Source organism: Vanacampus margaritifer, chromosome 10, assembly GCF_051991255.1.
Source record: "Vanacampus margaritifer isolate UIUO_Vmar chromosome 10, RoL_Vmar_1.0, whole genome shotgun sequence".
In the NCBI taxonomy this organism is placed as follows: Eukaryota; Metazoa; Chordata; class Actinopteri; order Syngnathiformes; family Syngnathidae; genus Vanacampus; species Vanacampus margaritifer.
The window spans coordinates 28,426,037-28,444,407 of record NC_135441.1 but is presented as its reverse complement, the minus strand read 5'-3'; the positions used below and the strand labels follow the sequence as shown (position 1 = coordinate 28,444,407).

Sequence of the window (18,371 nt, the reverse complement as noted above, 5' to 3'; positions counted from 1 at the left end):
ACTTGAAAGAAATCAATCCCCCAAAATTCAACACCTTTAATCAACATCAGACCCGACGAGCGGACCACGTGCACCCTGAACAGACGCTTGTGTGGGTGCGTGTGCCGGGCCTCACGCGACTTGGCGTTTCCCATAAGCGATGCGTGCGGCCATCTTGCTGGCAGAGGAAGCCAAAGCGTTGGGCGCCCACTTGAGCAGTTTTGGCCCCCGTCGTGGTGACGGCCAGCCAATCGGAACAGAGCGTATTTCTATCCTGAAAGCAGCCATCTTGAACACAAAATTACGCGGGGGTGGGGGGGGGTTCTTGTCAGTCACTTTGTTCCCTTGCAGTGGAAGAAAAACATCAGCGGGGGGCGCTAGTGCACCGTTGAGCTGCTTTGCAAGCGCCAAAGAAGGAAGGACAAATTTAGGTACAGCTGCGTTCTTCTGCACTTTGCAGGCAAAAAAACAAAAAATCGATTTGGGGGCCGGCCAGAATTCATTGCATTCTTTTGCATACCACCAGAGGGCGCCTGAGAGCCAAACTTTGACAACTGCCAATTGGTTTCCTTTTGCCATTTGGTCTTTTGTTGTTGTTGTTGTTGTTGTTTTGCGCTTCAGACTTCGGCGTCCCGCTGCATCTTCTCCACCTTCAGACTTCGGCGTCCCGCTGCGCCTCCATGGCCTGCTGCATCTTCTCCACCATCCACAGAGGAACCGAGAACGGCTTCATCTCGTCCATCTTCACGTCCGGACAATCCCTGCGCACGCACACACCGTGAGGCAAGCGTGGGCACGTTACGGCGGCGACAGAGCGCGACGGCGCCACTCACTTGTAATCGGCGCCGCGCGCCAGATCCTGGACGTCCTCCTCAATCAGCAGGTAGGCCTGCGCCCGCCGCGGAGGGTGCAGTGGTTAGTGTTTGCGATGGTTCGAGTAAGCGGCGACGGACCTCACCATCTTGCCGCCCGTGGCTCTCATGTGATGACGCTCGGCCAGCCACTGCTTGTCTTTGGTGTCGGCCGCGTACTGGCGAGCGCACACGCCGCGCGTTACCACCACGACACGCATGCCATCCGCGTGTGTGCGCGCTTACCTTAAAGAGGTCGGCGTGTTTGATGTAGATCCGCCCTCTGGTCCCGCCCATCCCCAACGCCCTGCCACACAAAAGAAAGACTTTTTAATAACATTTAAATAAGACTTTTAAAAGCTAACATTTGATTATTTATAGGATTCTATTCTTTATGGCTTTTCCTTAAGAGATGCATTTTCATAGTTTTTATTTTTTAATTTCCGGTGGACCAAATTGGCTGCCGATTGCGATCGTCCAGCAGGAAAGTCACTTCCATTTCCCAGCCGTCATTTGAATAATCAAGCGTGTCGCAGTCGGGCCTCCTCGTTGGCGTTTTCCAAATTCATGAATTGACGGCCATGGCGTGCATTTCTACGCAAATGGATCGACCGACGGCGTTTCCGTACGCGAATCCGTTTCAAAGCTTCATCAAAGGCCGTCAAAAACAGAAGAAAACTTGTTTTGCAAAATGTTGCTTGTTTTTGCCTGTAAAAAAAAAAAAAAAGCGTCTTTTTGGGTGCAAACTTACTTGTTGGCTCTGGAACCCAAAACAAAAGTGCTGCTTTCGTTGAGTCTGGACGGCTCCCACTAAACGCCACAAACAACAATTCTTCATCACTTGATGATGATGATGATGATCGGAAGCCGGCCGTCACGCTACCTTGGGTCCTTCTTTCTTGACGGCGTCACATTTTGCCTTCACGCTGACAACACGCACACACGCAAGCGTTTGTCATCTTCATCTTCATCTTCATCACGCGCCGTCATACTCACTGAGTGGAGGAAACGTTGAGCGAGCGATCGGCCGCCGCGCCGCCGCCCACGCGGTTCTTCCTCTGAGGACAAAAGCGGTCGCCCGTCAACTCAAAAGGCCAGCGAGCGGCTGGCAAGCGTCCAAAGACGTCAACCAACCTTTTTGAGGACCGGACTTGCTCTCTGGTTGCAGTTTTCCTCGTAAGCTCGAGACCGCTGCGGACCAGCACAAAAAAACAACAACAAACAGACTTGAAGACGACCCGGCAAAGGTCGTGAAGGCTTCATCCGGCGCCGAGATGGTTCGCACCTTCATGCTGACGTCGCAACTCGACTTCTTCACCTCGCTTTCCGGAAACAAAACTTTGGCCTGTGGTGGTAACCATGGCAACCACACACACACACAAAGAAGTCATTATTGTCATTGCTGCCAGAATGTCCCGATCTTTTTTTTTTTTTGTTGCTCCAAAGTCCAAATCAGTTGATTTTGAGTGCAAATATTCTACTTGTGTAATTGCTCAAACACGTTTTGGGCTTGAAGTCCAATCAAACAATGATTGCCATTTTTGATTGCACATTTTTTCATCCAATGGCGATCAGCTGAAAATCACGTGATTGGACGGGAACAACCCAAATTGCTCCACAAAATCAAACTGACAAACGCGAACAAACGCACACGCCTCATTTTCACACAAAAGCGCCAACTCAGAAGACAATCCCACCCAAAGACACACAAAAATCCAAAGTGGCGTTGAAGGCAGCAAGTTGAGGACACGCGACGTCTTACATGTTCCAGAAGATTGCGGCAGGCGTCTTTGATGATGTGCTCCGTGCGTACCTCGTCCCCGACGTTCTCCTTCACGTTGTGCGCCGCCTTCTCCAAGAACTGCACCCGCCACAACACAACACGTCCGTCCGGGGTCACACGCTAGCGCACGCTAGCACCCGCGCGCGCGTCTCGTACCTTGTGGTATTTCCTGAACACGGCCATGATGTCCTCATTGAAGCTGGGCTGAAGGACGGCCCTCAGGAGATCCATGGACACCTGCGGGTCTGTGTAACTACACGCACACACGCGAGGCCGTGTCAGCCGGTCAAAGTTCAGCAAGTCGCCAGAAGACAACGCAAATCGACGGCCGACAATCAGCCGCATTCTGACCATTTTGCGGCGGATGCGACACCAAACCACAAAGTCAATGTTTGGATGGAAATGAAAACTATCAATTCACCCCAAAAACAATCAGACGAATTCTTAAAATAATTACGAGTCGCAGCTCGAGTTCGGACTCAAACTTTTGAAGTGCAACGTTGCAAAAGTTGTAGCGAGCAACAATGATTTAGTTGTCAAATGAATTGTCAATTATTTTGACGTGCGATTTCCAGCCTGCAACGGCGCGGCCGTTCGGGACTTCTACCAAACTTCCCGATGGCCAACGCAGATCTTGGCCATTTCAATGTAGCAAAACTTCAAACGCGAACCCTCAAAATCGGGCAACATTAAAATTGCGCTAACTTGGTCAATTCTTGACGTACTTCCATGCATTACATATAAGGTATAAAAATAAATAAATAAATAAAAATTGGGGGGGGGGGGATCAAGTGTAGAATTTGAATATGTTTGAAATATCTCAATAAGCATATTTTTTTATTTGATCCCAACTATTGTCATTCATGTCCTCCATTTTTTGTTTTTATTTTTTTGCAATGGTTCGGTCAAAGCTGAGTTCAAACTCATCACGTGGCGGGAAAACAAACTGCACACGCAATGAAGATAAATCCACACAAACAAGGATGCTTTTTCTTTGTATTAGCATTTAACTTCGTTTCTTGTGCAGTTGATTGCAAAGAATTTTGCATTTTGTAATCATTGATGTTATTTATGCTTCACGACTTTATTTTGACTCCATTTTTCTGGGCTCACTTGTTTGAGAGCGATGACGTTTTGTTATTTGTCCAAGAAAAGAAATAATGTTAAATGGAAAAGATGAACTTTATTACAAAATAAACTAACATTTATTAGCATAAAAACACAGAATCAGCAAAAATGAGTAGCGTTGAGTCCTAACTGACGGCACCGCATTGACTTCCTCCCAAGTAGTGGGCGTGGCCAAATTTGGAGCCAAAAGATGAAGGTGGCCATTCGTCCATGAAAATCAATTCATACTTTGCACAATTGGCCAGAATGGAGAAGGTGGTCGAAGGTGGTCGCAGGTGGTCGAAGGTGGTCGCTTACCTGACGGCCACGTGCGAGCGGCGTCCTCTCCTGTGGACGTGTCGGTGTTTGATCATCAAGTTCCACGGATTCTACAACCAGCACAAACAAACAAACAAACAAACATGACGCCACTCCGCAATTCAAGTCGGCATTGGTGGTAGGCCTGAGGTCAGGGGTCACCAACGTGCTGCCCGCGGGTGTCAGGTTTTAAAAAACTTATTTTTAGTTACATTAACATTTACAATAATACAAATATAAAAGGTACTGGCAGAACATTTGACTATTTTACAATACTTTTATTTTTTCGTATTTGTTTAATTTGACAACAGAGAGATCATTCTGTTATAAAAAAATAAAAAGAGTCCATTTTCCATCTATTTGGGGGTTTCCACTCACGCATCATTGCCTTATCAGCTTTATTTTATGATGCACTGACATGTTAATGTGTAAATAAATAAATACAATTAAAAAACAGGCGTTTTTTTAAGAGTTAATATCGGCCGATTAAATCAGTTAGGCCCAATGTTGAACAATTTGAGAAATGTGTGTCAAACTGGCAGCCCTTCGCATTAATCAGTAGCCAAGAAGTATCTGTCGCTCTGAAAAAGTGCTGCGGATCCCCGTTTGTCCCCCGTTTGTCCCCCGTTTGTCCATCTTACCGGCTGCTGGCTTCCGTCCTCCGGCTGCGTCCGGTTTGTTTGTTTGTCTTCCATCGCAAAATCCTTCAGCTAACAAGCGGCTAGGCTAACAACAGCTAATGGCGGACAGGGGTAAAAGGGTTACATGTAACTCCGGCCAAGCGTCGTTTAAAGTCTCATATGACGACTTATGCTAACCGCAAAGGTTATTTGTAATAATTTCTCCGTCGAGTGAGTCACTTCAAGTGACTTTCGGTTCCCGGAGAGACGACGCAACAGCTCACTTCCGCTTTTGTCAAGTTAGCTGAGCCTGTCAGACACCGACCGCTTCCGGTGGGTTGCTGCCTTCGCAATTTGCGACATCCGGTGTTGTTTACCACATTCAAGCGCTGTAAAGCCTGAGACATTAATTAGACAAAATACAAATATTGTAACAACAATTCAAACTCATTCAGTGACAGCCCATTTCAGACCTTCCTTTACCCCGCCAGATGAAGAAAAAAAAAGGGGGGGGGGAGTGAACGCACGCACGCACACACTTGTCTTTGTATCATAGTGGGGGATTCTAATTGACTTGATGCATTTGCTAGCCCCTCCCCTTAACACTAACCATCAAAAATGATTGCCTACCCCCATTCCTCACCCTTAACCTCAACCATAGCCCAATTCAAACCTACACTCTAAAACCAAGTCTCGACCCTCAAAAAAAGGTCTGAACTTGCGGGGACCACCAAAATTTCACGCACAGTGAAGTGAGATTTTCGTTGCTTGCGGTCAGAAATGAAATGAGCAAACCTTGCCGTCCATTGAAAAGCATTGGCCTTTAGATAGTTGTAACTTGATTTGTGAGGATTATTTGGATTTCAAAATGTGATGAAATATTTGAAAAATCTGCTAGTCACGGCCAAAAGCCGTTCGTTTTCACCTCGGAATCTTTTCCGGAATTGTCAATTTGTATAAAATGTTAAGTCAAGTTGTTGTTTTAAAATCATATTCCTTTAATGCAAAAGTAGAAGTTATGTACGTTGAAGTCGAAGGCAGGACAAGTGGTAAGGATGAGAATATATCTTTACTGCGAGTCAAACTGGATTTTGTCCATAGCGTATTTATGTACATTCTGCACTTCCAAGTTTGGTATTTACAAGAGCGCGTCTTGTCATCGCGCTCAGCCGGGGCCAATCAAATGACGAATAAAGAAGCAGCTGATTGGCGTCGGTTGGAATTCAAAATTACAAGACGATTGAAAAGATCACAACACAAACGGTCACGTGCGACTTTCTCTTCGTTTCATGTGAAAACTTGTAAAAAGTCTCAACTTCATCGGACAAGCTGTTCATTTTTCTTTATACAAGTGGAAAAAGTCTGTCGTCCTATTTTAGCAAGAAACACTGAAAGCTGCCCCCCCCCCCCCGAAAACAAAACACACACACACTCTAAAGTAAATGCAGTCGTCAGACTGCAGAACAATGCAAAACTAGAGCAGAAAAAAACACACACACACACACAAAGCAACAAAAGGGTTACAGAGAGCAAATCAACAGGATGACGTATTTGCATCTGCTTCGGCTTGACAACGTCCATGTTGTCTTTGCTCGCATCCTGAAAAAAGACAACATTTCATGCAAGTGCAGCTGCTGAGTCGGTCGTCATCAAAAACGACAGAAACAAAACTTGCGGGATTGATTTCAACACACGCACACTCGAGACTGACATCCTCTCAGGAATCCCGGGATGGGCTCAACGTTACTTTTAATCACGGGATTGGGACGGGACCGGATCAAAAGTTCCCGAGGACAGATCAAGTCGGGGGGGACAAAACATGTTGGACTCATCCACACTTGTCAAGCTGACTTGTGGCAATATTTTCCGGTTGACAAACTCCTGAGAATCCATCTTGTACCGATTGTGTTTGGAGGCGGGATTTGTGGCGGTGAAGAAGCGCCGAGGTCGTGGGAAACAAACAAAGACAACATGGACGCTGCATTTAATTGTCTTCTTGCACATTTACTCACAGATTCTACAGCGAGAGGCGCTTTGTGCATTTGTAGCTGGTAAAAGATGTTGGTTTTGTTTCTTATCCGCTGCCGTGATCGGTCAAAACCGAAAGTTTGCTCGACGCAGACGTGCACAGGCTGCCGCGTTGCCCAATCGGCTCGAAGTATTGTCCTGAATGTCCCAATCAAACGAGTGCTAGATGGACATTGTGGACAACTCTTTGCTCTTATCACAAAGAGCAACCTGGCGAATGTCAGGTTCCACTTGTGAAGCCTTTGAGATTTTTCTTTCCATACGCTTTAAAAAATAATAATATTTTTTTTTAAATGTAGCCGACCTCCATAATGGGAGCGGGAGTCCTTTGCAACGGGAGCAGGACAGGACAGGACAGGAGTCATTTTTACCGCGAGTGGGACAGGACAGGATTTTTTTTTTTGCTCGACTTTTGTCGATTTTTGCTGTGGGAGTGAAAATGGTGTGCACACGCACACACCTCGCACCTTGTACATTTACAACATGTAGACATTTGTCTCTTCGTAGTAACACTTTGGTTTAGTTTTGAACAAACTACTGTAAACATTATGATACAGAAGCGACGACGACGCGTCACTTTGACTGTACAACATTTACACGGCGAGCGGACAGCCGCCCGATCGGACGTTTCCTCGGTGCATATCGACGTCAATACGCGCATTTATCGATGGCTACGTTTACACTGCAGGTCTTACATGCTCAATTTGCATTTTGGGGTCAAATCAGTTTTTTTGTGTGTGTGTGTAATCCTTCACATGACATAATTGCAACCTCAGTCAATCTGGTGTGTGACCAGGACTGGACTGGCACAAAGAACAAAACAAAACTGCCGACGTAGAGCAGTCCCACGACTCCCGCGTTGCTCCGCCCCTGATGTTAACCGTTTCAGTTTGCTGTCTATAATGTCAATGGCGGCTCCTGTCAATTGTGGGCCGGTCTGTTGGGGGGGGTTGTGAGATAGCAGTGCCCCAAAGATGCCGGTCCACCGGGCATCTGCCCTGTACGTCAGATTGCCAGTCCAGCCGTGTGTGTGTGCGACCTGCATGCGCCCAAGACAAGATGGCGCCCACGTAGTGTTTATGCAAATATGGTTCAGTGTGGCGGGGCTCATCTTTTTTATCATCTCGTATCAAGTGGAGGACGGACAAATAATAATTTGCTGAAAAGCAGGTCAGGCTTTTCCATCTCCTCATTTGATGGCGGCGTCGAGTGAAGCTGGTGAAGATGAAGCGTCTGCGTGGCTTAATGTCAACTTTTGGAAAATTGTTTCAAGCGGCAAGTCAAATATGAACTTTGCAGCTGCCCCCGCCCCACAAAGTCGCACATGTGCATAAAAATGTCAATTTGGCTCCCATTTGCCTGCAGTGCGAACGTAGCCGATGATTGGTTTGGAACTGAGCCTGCCTCCCCGTTGCCACGGCGACCGTACGCCATCAGTGCTTCCATGGCAACATGTGCGAATAAGCAAAGGAGTTTGCCACCATGTCAGCGCGAGCCCCCTTTCACACCGACGGCAAAGTTGCGCAACGAGAGGGCGGGGATTGATCCGCTCGAGCGTGATGTTTCGCACAGCCGTTGCGGGTTCTCGCATTCAGATGTTGGCAACAGTTGCCGCCTTGACAGATGTGCGCGTTCAACTTGTAGCACATAACTGGCACATGGGAGGTGATGAAAGCAGAGTGGGAATTTATTGGGTGGGCGTGCCAAAGGGGGGGGGCCGCCGCCGCCGCCGCCGCTTCGAACTCCGATTGGCCGGCTGACGCCAAGTTCAAGAAAGAAAAACGGAAACGATAGCTGCCTTGTCAACCGAGCGGCCCAATGCGACATCCCGTGTCGTTATTGCTGAGAGCCGAGCCGCCGTGCTCCTTTACACGGCGGCCATCTTGTCCTGCGGACTGCCGCCGCCATTGTTGTTCTTGTCGTGGTTAGCGGGCGAGACGAGCGCCTCGGTGGTCCTGTCGTCGGCCTTGTTGAGGGCTGAGGGGTCTTGTTCAGCCGGCGGCAGCTGGGCGGGGCCCGGGGAGGCCAACGGGGGCGCGCCGGCGGCGGGGGGGGGCGCGCGAGGGCCGGTAGGACGCCATCAGCTCGGCCAGCCGCTCCGGCGTGGGAGCCCACTTGGCGAAGCCCGCCGCGTTCTGGAGGAAGAGCACCGCCGTGCCGTGGACCGCCCGGTAGTACATCTCCTCCCTACACACGCACACGCACGCACACACTTAATTGGGAGGAAGTCTTACGTCCGCTTCAGAAAAACGTGCTACACTTTTAATGGGAAGGATTTTCACTTGGCGTCTTCCAACGCCAGCTTTGCCATTAGCGCTGGTTCGGAACTTTTGTCCCGGCCGGGCAGGTCAAGCGTCAGCGCCTTGGCCAGACTTTTCTTTTGTTTTGAAATCAGAAACTTTTTCTACTGGTTCGCCCGCTCACAGCGTTTGAAGTTTTTGCTTGCGTTGTCGTCACATCCTGTTTTGGTGACAAAAGTCACATTTTGGGCCATTTTTCGCCTGAAAATCTTTGGTGGGCCAATTTCTATTTTGAATGATGAATGACATACTTGCTTTTTTTGTTCGGAACATAAACCTGTTGTGACAAATATTTTTGACGACAATAGTTTTCTAGACCAATTTACATTAGAAAAGCGCTATATAAATGTGATGCATTCTTCTTCTTATCATTATGAAAATACTTTCCGGGTCCGCATGGCAAAGGTGCAAATGTGAGCAAAGATCCCCCGAACGATTGCGGTCCGAGTAGCGAAGAGCGTTTGGCACCTCTTGCAGATGTGCTGACTTCCGGATCGGTACTCGTGCTCGTAGGCGGGCACGCTCATCTGGTGGCGCAGGAAGCGGCTCCCCTCCAGGCGGCCGAGGGCCGGCGTCACGGGGTCTCGCCACTCGGGGACGAAGACGATGAAGGACAGCGGCTCGCTGGACTGCTCCAGAAGGTCCTGGTGGGCGACAGGCAAAGGTCAGCCGGCAGCGACCTTCTCTCTGGCCCGATGACAACACCGCCGCTACTCGCTCAACGTGGCCGCCCGTCCTGTTGTGTCAAAGGTCACCTCAAAGTGGGTCACCATGGCGTCCATCAGCTCTTCACAGAACGGCGGGTTGGCTTCGAACGAGCCGCTGACGGGACAGAAGGACAAGAAGGGCCTGCAAACGCACACACTTGGTCACACACAGACACACGGACGTGCGCGTGCGTGCGCGTCTCACCCTCGGGATCCGAAGTAGCAGTCGGTGTCGGGGAAGGCGGAGCAGAACTGCTTGTAGTAGCAGTTGAGCGGCGAGGCGAAACACTCGAAGGAAACGCCAAACTGACGGTTCAAAGCCTCAAACACGGACACCGGCAGCGCCCCCTGCAGGCCCGTGCCCTCGTTGGCGCTGCTGCCAAACATCACCTGCGCACGCATGCACACGCGTCATCCAATCACACGTCGCAAAAGAGCGGCCGGCCCACTTGATGGGCGGGACCGACGTCAGCTGACCTGGTATCGCTTGAGCAGGCACCAAACCCTGGACAGGAACTTCTCGAAGCGAGAGTCGTCGATGCAGCTGTACCTGTAAAGCAGCTCCTGCACGTGCGTGTGTACGTGCACGTGCGCACACACACACGGAAGAAAAACATTTTTGAATTTCCGTCCCTTTACTGCAAAACAATTCATTATTTCAAGGCGACTTATTTTGATCATGAAAATTGGAGAATGCTGAAACTGGAGGATTTTGGGAGGAAATCTTTGGTGAATTTGCTGCTTTTGCGTGACACGCCCCTTGAATGGTTGAGGTGTGCCAACGGCGTCATTTTGCTGACGGGGGTGACTTGAGTAGTGGCTTTTGTGGTGTGTGTGCGGCGGCGTGGCGTGGCGAGCGTGGCGTGGCGTGGCGTGGCGAGCGTGGCGAGCGTGCCGCAGTACTGACCAGCTTGCTGAAGTGCCCCCTGTTGACCTTGACCATCTCCCCTCGAAATCGCAGGCAGGCCATGTCGTTCTCAAAGTGAAGTTCCACCCGTGGGAGCGGCGGCGACGGCTGCGCCAGACGTAACGGGTAGCAGTAGACCAGGCGGGACGACGCGGACGGCGGGGACGAGGACGAGGACGACGTGGACGCATCTGAAGGCACAACACAAGCATCTTCCCTCACACGACGCCCGCCAAACATCCGCCAATGGCTTTTGACCGCCATTTTGACCGCCATCGACGGCAGTTGCACACACGTCAAACTCTTCTTATTGTTTACTGGGCACAATTCTCATTGATAACCAAAACCGTGCACGCTTCAAGCCAGAATACCCAAAAGTCCATCTTGCAATGTTGGGCTGAGCAATGCGGCTCGTGCAAGGAATCGACCGCACGTCCCAGCCTCGTTTGTGCAAAACGAGAGTGTGACGTGTGACGCGCGTTCAAGCAATGCCAAGACAAACACACGTAACCGCATTCGACCAGGATGAACGTCCTTATGTCATACGTTGCGCCACGCAATGCATTCTGGGAAGCCAGTGGCTTTAGCGTATGAGCGAACAGTCGCTCTGTCCCGTTTGTGCTCGTACGGGTTCAGTGTTGGCGTGCTGACGGTCATCACGGCGGCAAAATGGCATGTCGGTTCGCATTTGATAGGAGTGACGTCTTTCCGGTGTGTGTGTGCGTGCGTGTGTGTGTACCTGTGGGCGGGTCTTGCAGGAGGCTGAGGTGCGTGTGTCGAAGGCGCCTGCTGTACTCGGACGACAGCTGGTAGATCTTGGAGCAGATTCCCTCCACCGAGTCTTTGGCCACGGCCGTCACGTGAGGGCCGCACTGCTGGCGCAAGTGCTCCAGACGGTCCTGCGCCAATCGGGGTAACGTCAACAAATGGGTGTGTGTGCGCGTGTGCGTGCGCGGGTTTATATGGCCTCATTTTCTGGGTTTTTACTATCATTGTGGGGACATTTTGGTGGTCCCCATGAGACCAGACCTCTTTTTTGAGGGTCAAAACTTGGTTTTTGAGTTTAGGTTTGAATTGGGTTTTGGTTGGGGTTTGGGTAAGGAATGGCAATCCTCTGTGATGCTTGGGGGAGGGGCTCGGAAATGTCCCCACTAGACCTGTAAAGCGTGTGTGTGGCCTTCGTACCATGTAGTCCTCCTTGCTGGCCGAATGGTCCCTGCGTAACCAGCTCATGGTGTCTTCGGCGTTCCACTTGACCACTTTCCTGCTCTCGGGGCTGGCGTTCCTGCGGGGGTGAGGGTTAGCGTGTTAGCGCAGGAAGCAACAGGTGGGCGGGGCAAGCGGCCGCCACTCGCCTGGAGTCGATCATCTTCTTTGCCGCTTCGGCGTATTTGAAGAGAAGCTTGCGGGCCTCCTCCTTGTATTTGATGCGGGACAGCCTGCCGGCGGCACGACACAAGGGCGGCGGTCACTTTGGCTGGTGGGCGTGGCCAATGTCAGGCCGGCGCCAACCCACCTGATGGGGATGTCGTTCATGACCTCTCTGAACATGGACGGCGAGATGACGGGCTCGCAGTCGCTGGGCAGCATTGGGTCCAGACCTTTGTCCATCACTTTGCGCTCCAGCAGCCAGCGGTTGAACGACTCCCGGGGCGGGTCGATGCCTGCCGCCGAGCGCACAGCACACGTCGGGTCACAGCAGCACATGGAAGTCAAACGCCGCCGGCATACGTGTGTGTGTGTGTGTGTGTCTGCACTTGGGCTGTCCAACATTTTAGTCATTGAGTATTTGCTTGAAGGGCATTTTGAGAAAAGACATTTAACCTAACAACTAATGTCTTCCTCTTTTAGTTACCGTCACACTCCCGCAGCGTTTCCGCTCCGTTCATTCATGAGCGGCGGCCCGCCATTCCTAATTTGTAGCCAAACCTTTAATGAAAGCATCTGGAAGCGAGGCCAACGCAGCAAAAAGGCGATCTTCGACGGCTTTCCAAGTTACATCAAATCATGGACTTGTTTCGCCAGCCGCTGCTTGTCGTCAAACATTTTGCAAATATCCTATCTTTAGTCACTGTCAATCTTTACATCATATGAAACTACGGTATGCAAATTGAGACGACTGCACATGAGCAAATATGTTCATGTTGTAAAAAAGGGTGCAACCAAGTGAAAGAGTTTGTGTAGAGCCGTGACCCGTCAGAAATCAGACCATTTGGACCAATGCCTCAAAACCGCATTTCATTGACAATCAATCAGTCAACGGGCACAGCTAATGATTGTGCGTGCGTGCGTACCTTCTCTCTGGTGGCAGAGCTCATGGTAGTGTTGCCTGAGTTTGGTGACCAGCTGAGCTCTCTGCAGCTCGATCTCGGGGTGGGGGGGCAGGTGCTTGGCGGGGGGGTGTTCTCTGATGACGGCGTTGGTCTGGATGTCCAAGTCCCAGTAGACGCTGCGCCGTCATCACAAAAAAAACATCAAGCGTGCATCCAGAAAGAAAGTCAACACATGACATCGTCAAAGAATAAGGTCGGAGGTCACGTTGGCTTCATGTTGGCAATTCTTTTGCAGCGCCATCTGGTGTCGGATGCAAATTGTGGCACACCAGCTCCCTCTAGTGGCAACCACTGCCTGCCCAACTTCAGATCTTGAAGAATTGCTTGTTTTGAAAAGATTCAACTGATGGACTGACGTCAATCAATGAAGCAGCTCCACTTTTTTTCCCGCTGTGCGTAAGTGCAGTGTTAAAGTTCACTGTGGCGGCCGTAAGAGCGTCCTCAGACGCTTGCTAGGAATAAAACTTCAGCCTCGTTTGAATGATGCTACTTCAAGTATTTCTCTTATTCCTATATTGAAGGGCAGCGCTCATTTTCAAACTGCAGACATTAATATTACTTTTTTCTTACACACTTTTGTTGTAAGCTTTGAATTCCTAACACGACGTCACTTTAGTTTCCCAAACATTTGAACATGTGGAGGCTTTTCTCATAATATTACGACTGGAATTTAGAGGGTTTCTTCCCCAGAAAATGACAACTTCCTTCCTGCTTAAGTTTTGTCCTTCCTCCCTCAGTGTTGTGGTTTCTCTCTCTCGTATTTTATTCCTGTCAACTTCGGCTGTTGTTTTTGCCGGTGGACTGGCAAGTTTGTCATTCAAGTGGTACTCGGAGCACAAGCCCAGTACTTTTTTTTGGGTGCTAGTCAGTACCAAAAGTTTGAGGATCGTCCTGACTTACATGGCCGGCTTGTAGGGAGCGGGGGCGGGTGCGGGGGCGGGGCTCGGTGTGACGGGCGTGGTCGGCACCGCCGCCGCCGCCGCTGCGCCTTGTTTCTCGTCGGGGGCGGCGCTCCAGGGTTTGGCGCCGGGCGTGCTGGGCGAGATGGGCGTGCTGGGCTCGGCCTGAACGGACACACGCGTGTCATAATAGGATTGCCGTTGTCCCCGTGCGCCGCGCCGCGCTTACCTTGGCCCGTTTCAGGCTGTTGTGTCCGCCCGCCTGCTCCTCGGAGCTCCGCCTCTTCCTCTGGCCGTTGCCTAGGTTACCATCTGCGCCCTCTGCCGGAGTGGCGTTGAGGCCTAAAGGATCCGACTGCACGCACACGCACACACACAGAGCAGTGCTCGCATTGTTACAACAGCTTCATCATGAATGAATGTAAGAGGAACATTCATCATCATCATCATCATCATCATCATCATTCTTGATATGTCACACAGGCTGTTAATACCTTCAGTGTGGAAGTACAAGCATCTACAGGTTATCTGGCTTGATGGATGTAAGTGGATAAAACTCACAATGTTTGGGGGTCAAAGAAAGAAGAGTTGATTTCCTCCCATTTAGTTAGCAAATGTAATTAAGAGTCAAAAGTTTTCAGGTCGTGTTGACGAGCTGCGCCTCGGCTACTTACAATGACGTCATGCTGGCCCAACACCGGCACCTCCCACAGGCTTTGATTGGTGAACCTGTTGAAGTAGTAAGGGCGGTTCTCCCGCCGAGACCAGCACTTGGACCAGCCCGCCTGGATCAGCTCATCTGCGAGTGGGAGACGGTTGGCAGATGAGACAGGGACGCGAGAGGACTGACAGGACGCGACTGAGTGGTGAGTGACAGACAGACAGACAGACAGACAGACAGGTGTGAATGAGACAGCTGACAGTAAGAGACAGACAGCGGTCAAGACAGACGGCCGTCAAAAAGACAACTGAGCGAAAGACACAAGTGAGACAGACACACTGCTAAGTGAGACAGACGGCAGGTGGACGTGAGAGCGAGACGGGCGCGTGGGCGGGCACCTGGCAGTTCGGGCGGTTTGGCGGCGGAAGGCGAGAGAGGCGGGCCGTGCGAGGCGGCGGAGGCGCTGGGAGAATGCACCATGGCCGCCTCCCCCTTTAGCGGTGCCTGGCTCTCATTGGACATCTCGGCTGCTCGTCACAAGCGCATCGATCCACCTGACGCCACAACAAAGACAACAAACTCAAATCTTCGTCACTGGCATCCACCAATGGGGAGGAAAGGAACGTTCCTTGAAAACTCAGCTCTAAATTCAGGACAATGAGAAATGATAGATGTAAGCAAGTCAAACAAGAAGATACTCAAATCATAACAATTCAAACAAACAAACAAAAGAAAGAATACGAGCTGTATCTGCCAACGGTGGCCTCTTGTGGGCAGTGTGGTGCCGTGCATGAAAGGAGTACACACTTACAACGAGATAGAAGAAGGTTGTACCTGAGCTCTATTAATAGAACTCGTTTTTCATCTGACCTGCGTGTATGTGCTTCCACAGCCTTCGTGTGCGAATGTTCACGATTTGAAGGACTACCACTCCCCAAGTCACGGCTAATTTTTCCAGTTAGCAATTGAATAGAATCCCCCATGGACTTTAGAAATAGCACTAGCGAGGTTTCAAAAACAAAGCATGTTTCCTATTTCGTATGTTTCATACACAATGCGAGTAATTCTTCTTGGGTGTGTTTAGTTAGACGGTAAACTCCAACTGGCGTATCATTGAACAGCTTCAAAAACACGGTGACACACAATCACATACACAGGCAACATGGTGCATTCAGGGTACTTTCACAATGTAGGGAACTTGTAAATGAATCGTGCCGTTTTGCTCATGCAGTTGAAAAAGGCAATATTAAATCATGTACACTCCACCAATGGCCAGACGAGTACGTAAGAGCCCAGATTTTTTTTTTTGTTTAGCTTGCATCATCCCTTCAGTGTGGCGTGTTTGCCACAAACAAATAAACATGAGGCTGCCTTCAAGCACAGCCCAGACTCCAAGAAAAGGGAAAAAACTGAGTTTATTCCTGCACACGTACGTCCACTTTGTACAAGCTTGACACCAAGGTTGCAGTTACACTTTAGGCCAGAGGCGGCAGTTGCGAGTAAAAAAGTGACAAAGTCCACAAAGGCACCTTTCAGGGCGAAGACAAGCCCACTTTGATTCACAACCTTTAAATGAAGATATTCAATTGGACCCTTTTTAGAGAATCAATATAAAACAGATTGCCATACCCTACAGCGACATTCGTACTGCTTTTGATCAAAACCCAAATTTACAATGCCGACCTCAGGTGTATGAAAGTGTGTGTGTGAATGCGATGCATTGTGGTGTAGAAAGCGCCATACGGTATATAAGCTCAGTCCATCTAGCATTCTTACAAGCTCATGACCACTAATTATTTGAACAAGTATGAGGACAGAAGTTAAATGGGCAGCAGGACAAAAAAAGACCAAGAAGGCGACATGGGACAAGAAATGGAGCTAGATGAAGGCTGATACAATGCACTTCCTGCCGATTCTCTTATTTTGAAAGCTATTCACACCACTTTCCAGTGCACTACTTAGTTAGCAGACTGATGCTAACTTTATGCACATTGATGTTAGCTTCGTTCGTTGTACAAGCAATGTACAATATAAACAAAGCTGTTGCTCACAAATGCTGTCTAGCCATAACCCATAAGAATTATGATACAGGGACAATTGTGGAGTACACAAAGGACTTTTATTGGCTCACGTTAACATCTAAAAGATATTGTACGTGTCAAGACGATTCAGACGAAAGAGAAAAGCGCCATAAGCCGCCAACTGAGCTCCGGCAACAAAATATAGACAACATTAAAAAATATATTTAAAAAAACGCCGCCCGCTCGGTCTGGTCCAGTTGAGTCGGTTAAGAACCATCGGAACGGCCCCGCCGCGACTGCGCGGACGAGCGAATTGCAAAAAAAGGCCGAGCGAAAAGGTTGTTTTCTTTCCACGGCCACAGAAATGAGCGCCATGGTTACACGCATGCGCACTGCGGCGCTCTTCGCCAAACAAGGAGGAGGAGGAGAACGACGAGAAGTGGGCAAACGAACCAAAGAGGCAAACGGCGAAAAGGAGGCAGAGGACGACGAAGGGCGCCGTTCGCCCGTCCGGATCTCCGAGCGGGGCGGAGGGGACGCTGTTCGGACTCGGCGGCACGTATCGGGCCGACTGCCATCTTGTCCGTCGGGAGCCGCTGCCGTTTGGGCGCCACTTCTGCTCAGACAAGATGGCGGACACGCCCCTACCACAGCGCCGCGCGTCCTGCGCAACGTCTCGAGCTCTTCCTGCCCACTCGGCCGCCACGCGAGGCGTTTGTGCGGTTCATTTCAAAGCCGGGAGCTTCCGATGCGCACTGGTGGCATCGGCGCGGCTCGAGCGCGCCGCCTTGCCTTACCTGGACTGTTTGAAAGGCTCGGAGACGCGGGCTCTGCCTGTCGATTCGGGGTCCTCCGCTCCGCTCCCTCCCCGCCTGCTCAGACATCTTTACAGGGGAGATAAAAGAGCGACTACGCATGCGCGGACACTGACACGCTTCCGTGTCCTGCCTGTCATTCCCCGGCCGCCATATTGAGCAGGTCGAACGCGCTCATTTCCGCGCCATAAACGCCACCAGTAAGCTTTCTACAAAAAAAAGAAAAGAAAAAAAAGCGGGCTTTGGTTCCCCTTCCTCTGAAAAAAAATATTTAAAAAAATAATATAATAGTCGTGCAGGTTTTGGAGGTTTCTCACTTCCAACACAAGCGGATTCCAATCAACAGGATCGTTATCAGCCTTATGCTGATGAGCTGATCACATATCAGCTGTGTTGGAGAAGGGAAACATCCCAAACCTGCAGGATTCCGGCCCTCCATGCCCACCTCTGATTTAGACTGAATCTGTAGGTGTCAATGGTCAATTTAAACAGCTCAGTGGCGTAGTGGTAGAGTGTCTGCCCTGAGGTCGTGTGTTCAAACCCCAGCCGGGTTATACCGAAGACTGTCAAAATGGGAGCCATTTTGCCTCCCTGCTTGACACTCAGCATTACGGATTGGAATTGGGGGGTTCGATCACCAAATGATCCCCGAGCGCCGTTCCTGCTGCTGCTCACCGCTCCCTCGGGGATGGCCCAATTGCCGAGAACACGTTTTGGGGTTTTGGAACTTCACTTCAATTTGCGGGCTCCACTTGAAATGCACCGCAGGCATTTACAAGATCTCATTTACGACACTTCAGAACTGGCGCAGGCGCAGGGCAAAATGCACACAGCAGCCATCTTGGATTCAAACTACAACCTCTGTGCAACCGCAGCAGCCACTGTGACGTCCGTAAATGGCCTGAAATGCAAAATGGATCAACTGGGCGATAGAAAACGTCCGTTTCTTCCCAAACGATCGTGTGAGGACATTTTCGTTTATTGAGAAGCTGCAGACGTCAACAATCGATGAACTTCAATGATTAAATGCATTTTTTTGTCC

General features: G+C 50.1%; 2 protein-coding genes across 2 annotated transcripts; both read right to left on the bottom strand.

The window, feature by feature from the left end:
• Positions 1 to 21: 21 nt before the first annotated feature.
• LOC144059659 (deoxynucleotidyltransferase terminal-interacting protein 1-like) lies at positions 22 to 5,170 on the bottom strand. Its single transcript, XM_077578905.1, has 13 exons — positions 4,680 to 5,170; positions 4,039 to 4,109; positions 2,770 to 2,866; positions 2,593 to 2,691; positions 2,116 to 2,175; positions 1,965 to 2,021; positions 1,827 to 1,888; positions 1,714 to 1,756; positions 1,582 to 1,640; positions 1,077 to 1,137; positions 938 to 1,009; positions 813 to 868; positions 22 to 740 (listed from the first exon to the last, which is right to left on the bottom strand). Exons 1-13 carry the CDS (start codon positions 4,731 to 4,733, stop codon positions 632 to 634), a joined length of 900 nt encoding a protein of 299 aa, XP_077435031.1. The 5' UTR covers positions 4,734 to 5,170; the 3' UTR covers positions 22 to 631.
• A 538-nt stretch (positions 5,171 to 5,708) lies between these two features.
• Positions 5,709 to 17,493, bottom strand: pcif1 (phosphorylated CTD interacting factor 1). Its single transcript, XM_077578897.1, is given in 17 exon segments — positions 5,709 to 8,745; positions 8,747 to 8,873; positions 9,455 to 9,630; positions 9,742 to 9,835; positions 9,899 to 10,083; positions 10,171 to 10,257; positions 10,601 to 10,791; positions 11,340 to 11,499; positions 11,786 to 11,885; positions 11,956 to 12,039; positions 12,117 to 12,264; positions 12,895 to 13,049; positions 13,834 to 13,997; positions 14,062 to 14,187; positions 14,507 to 14,631; positions 14,892 to 15,047; positions 17,312 to 17,493. Coding segments are annotated over 16 exon segments (2,238 nt in total). The 5' UTR covers positions 15,016 to 15,047; positions 17,312 to 17,493; the 3' UTR covers positions 5,709 to 8,553.
• Positions 17,494 to 18,371: the final 878 nt, after the last annotated feature.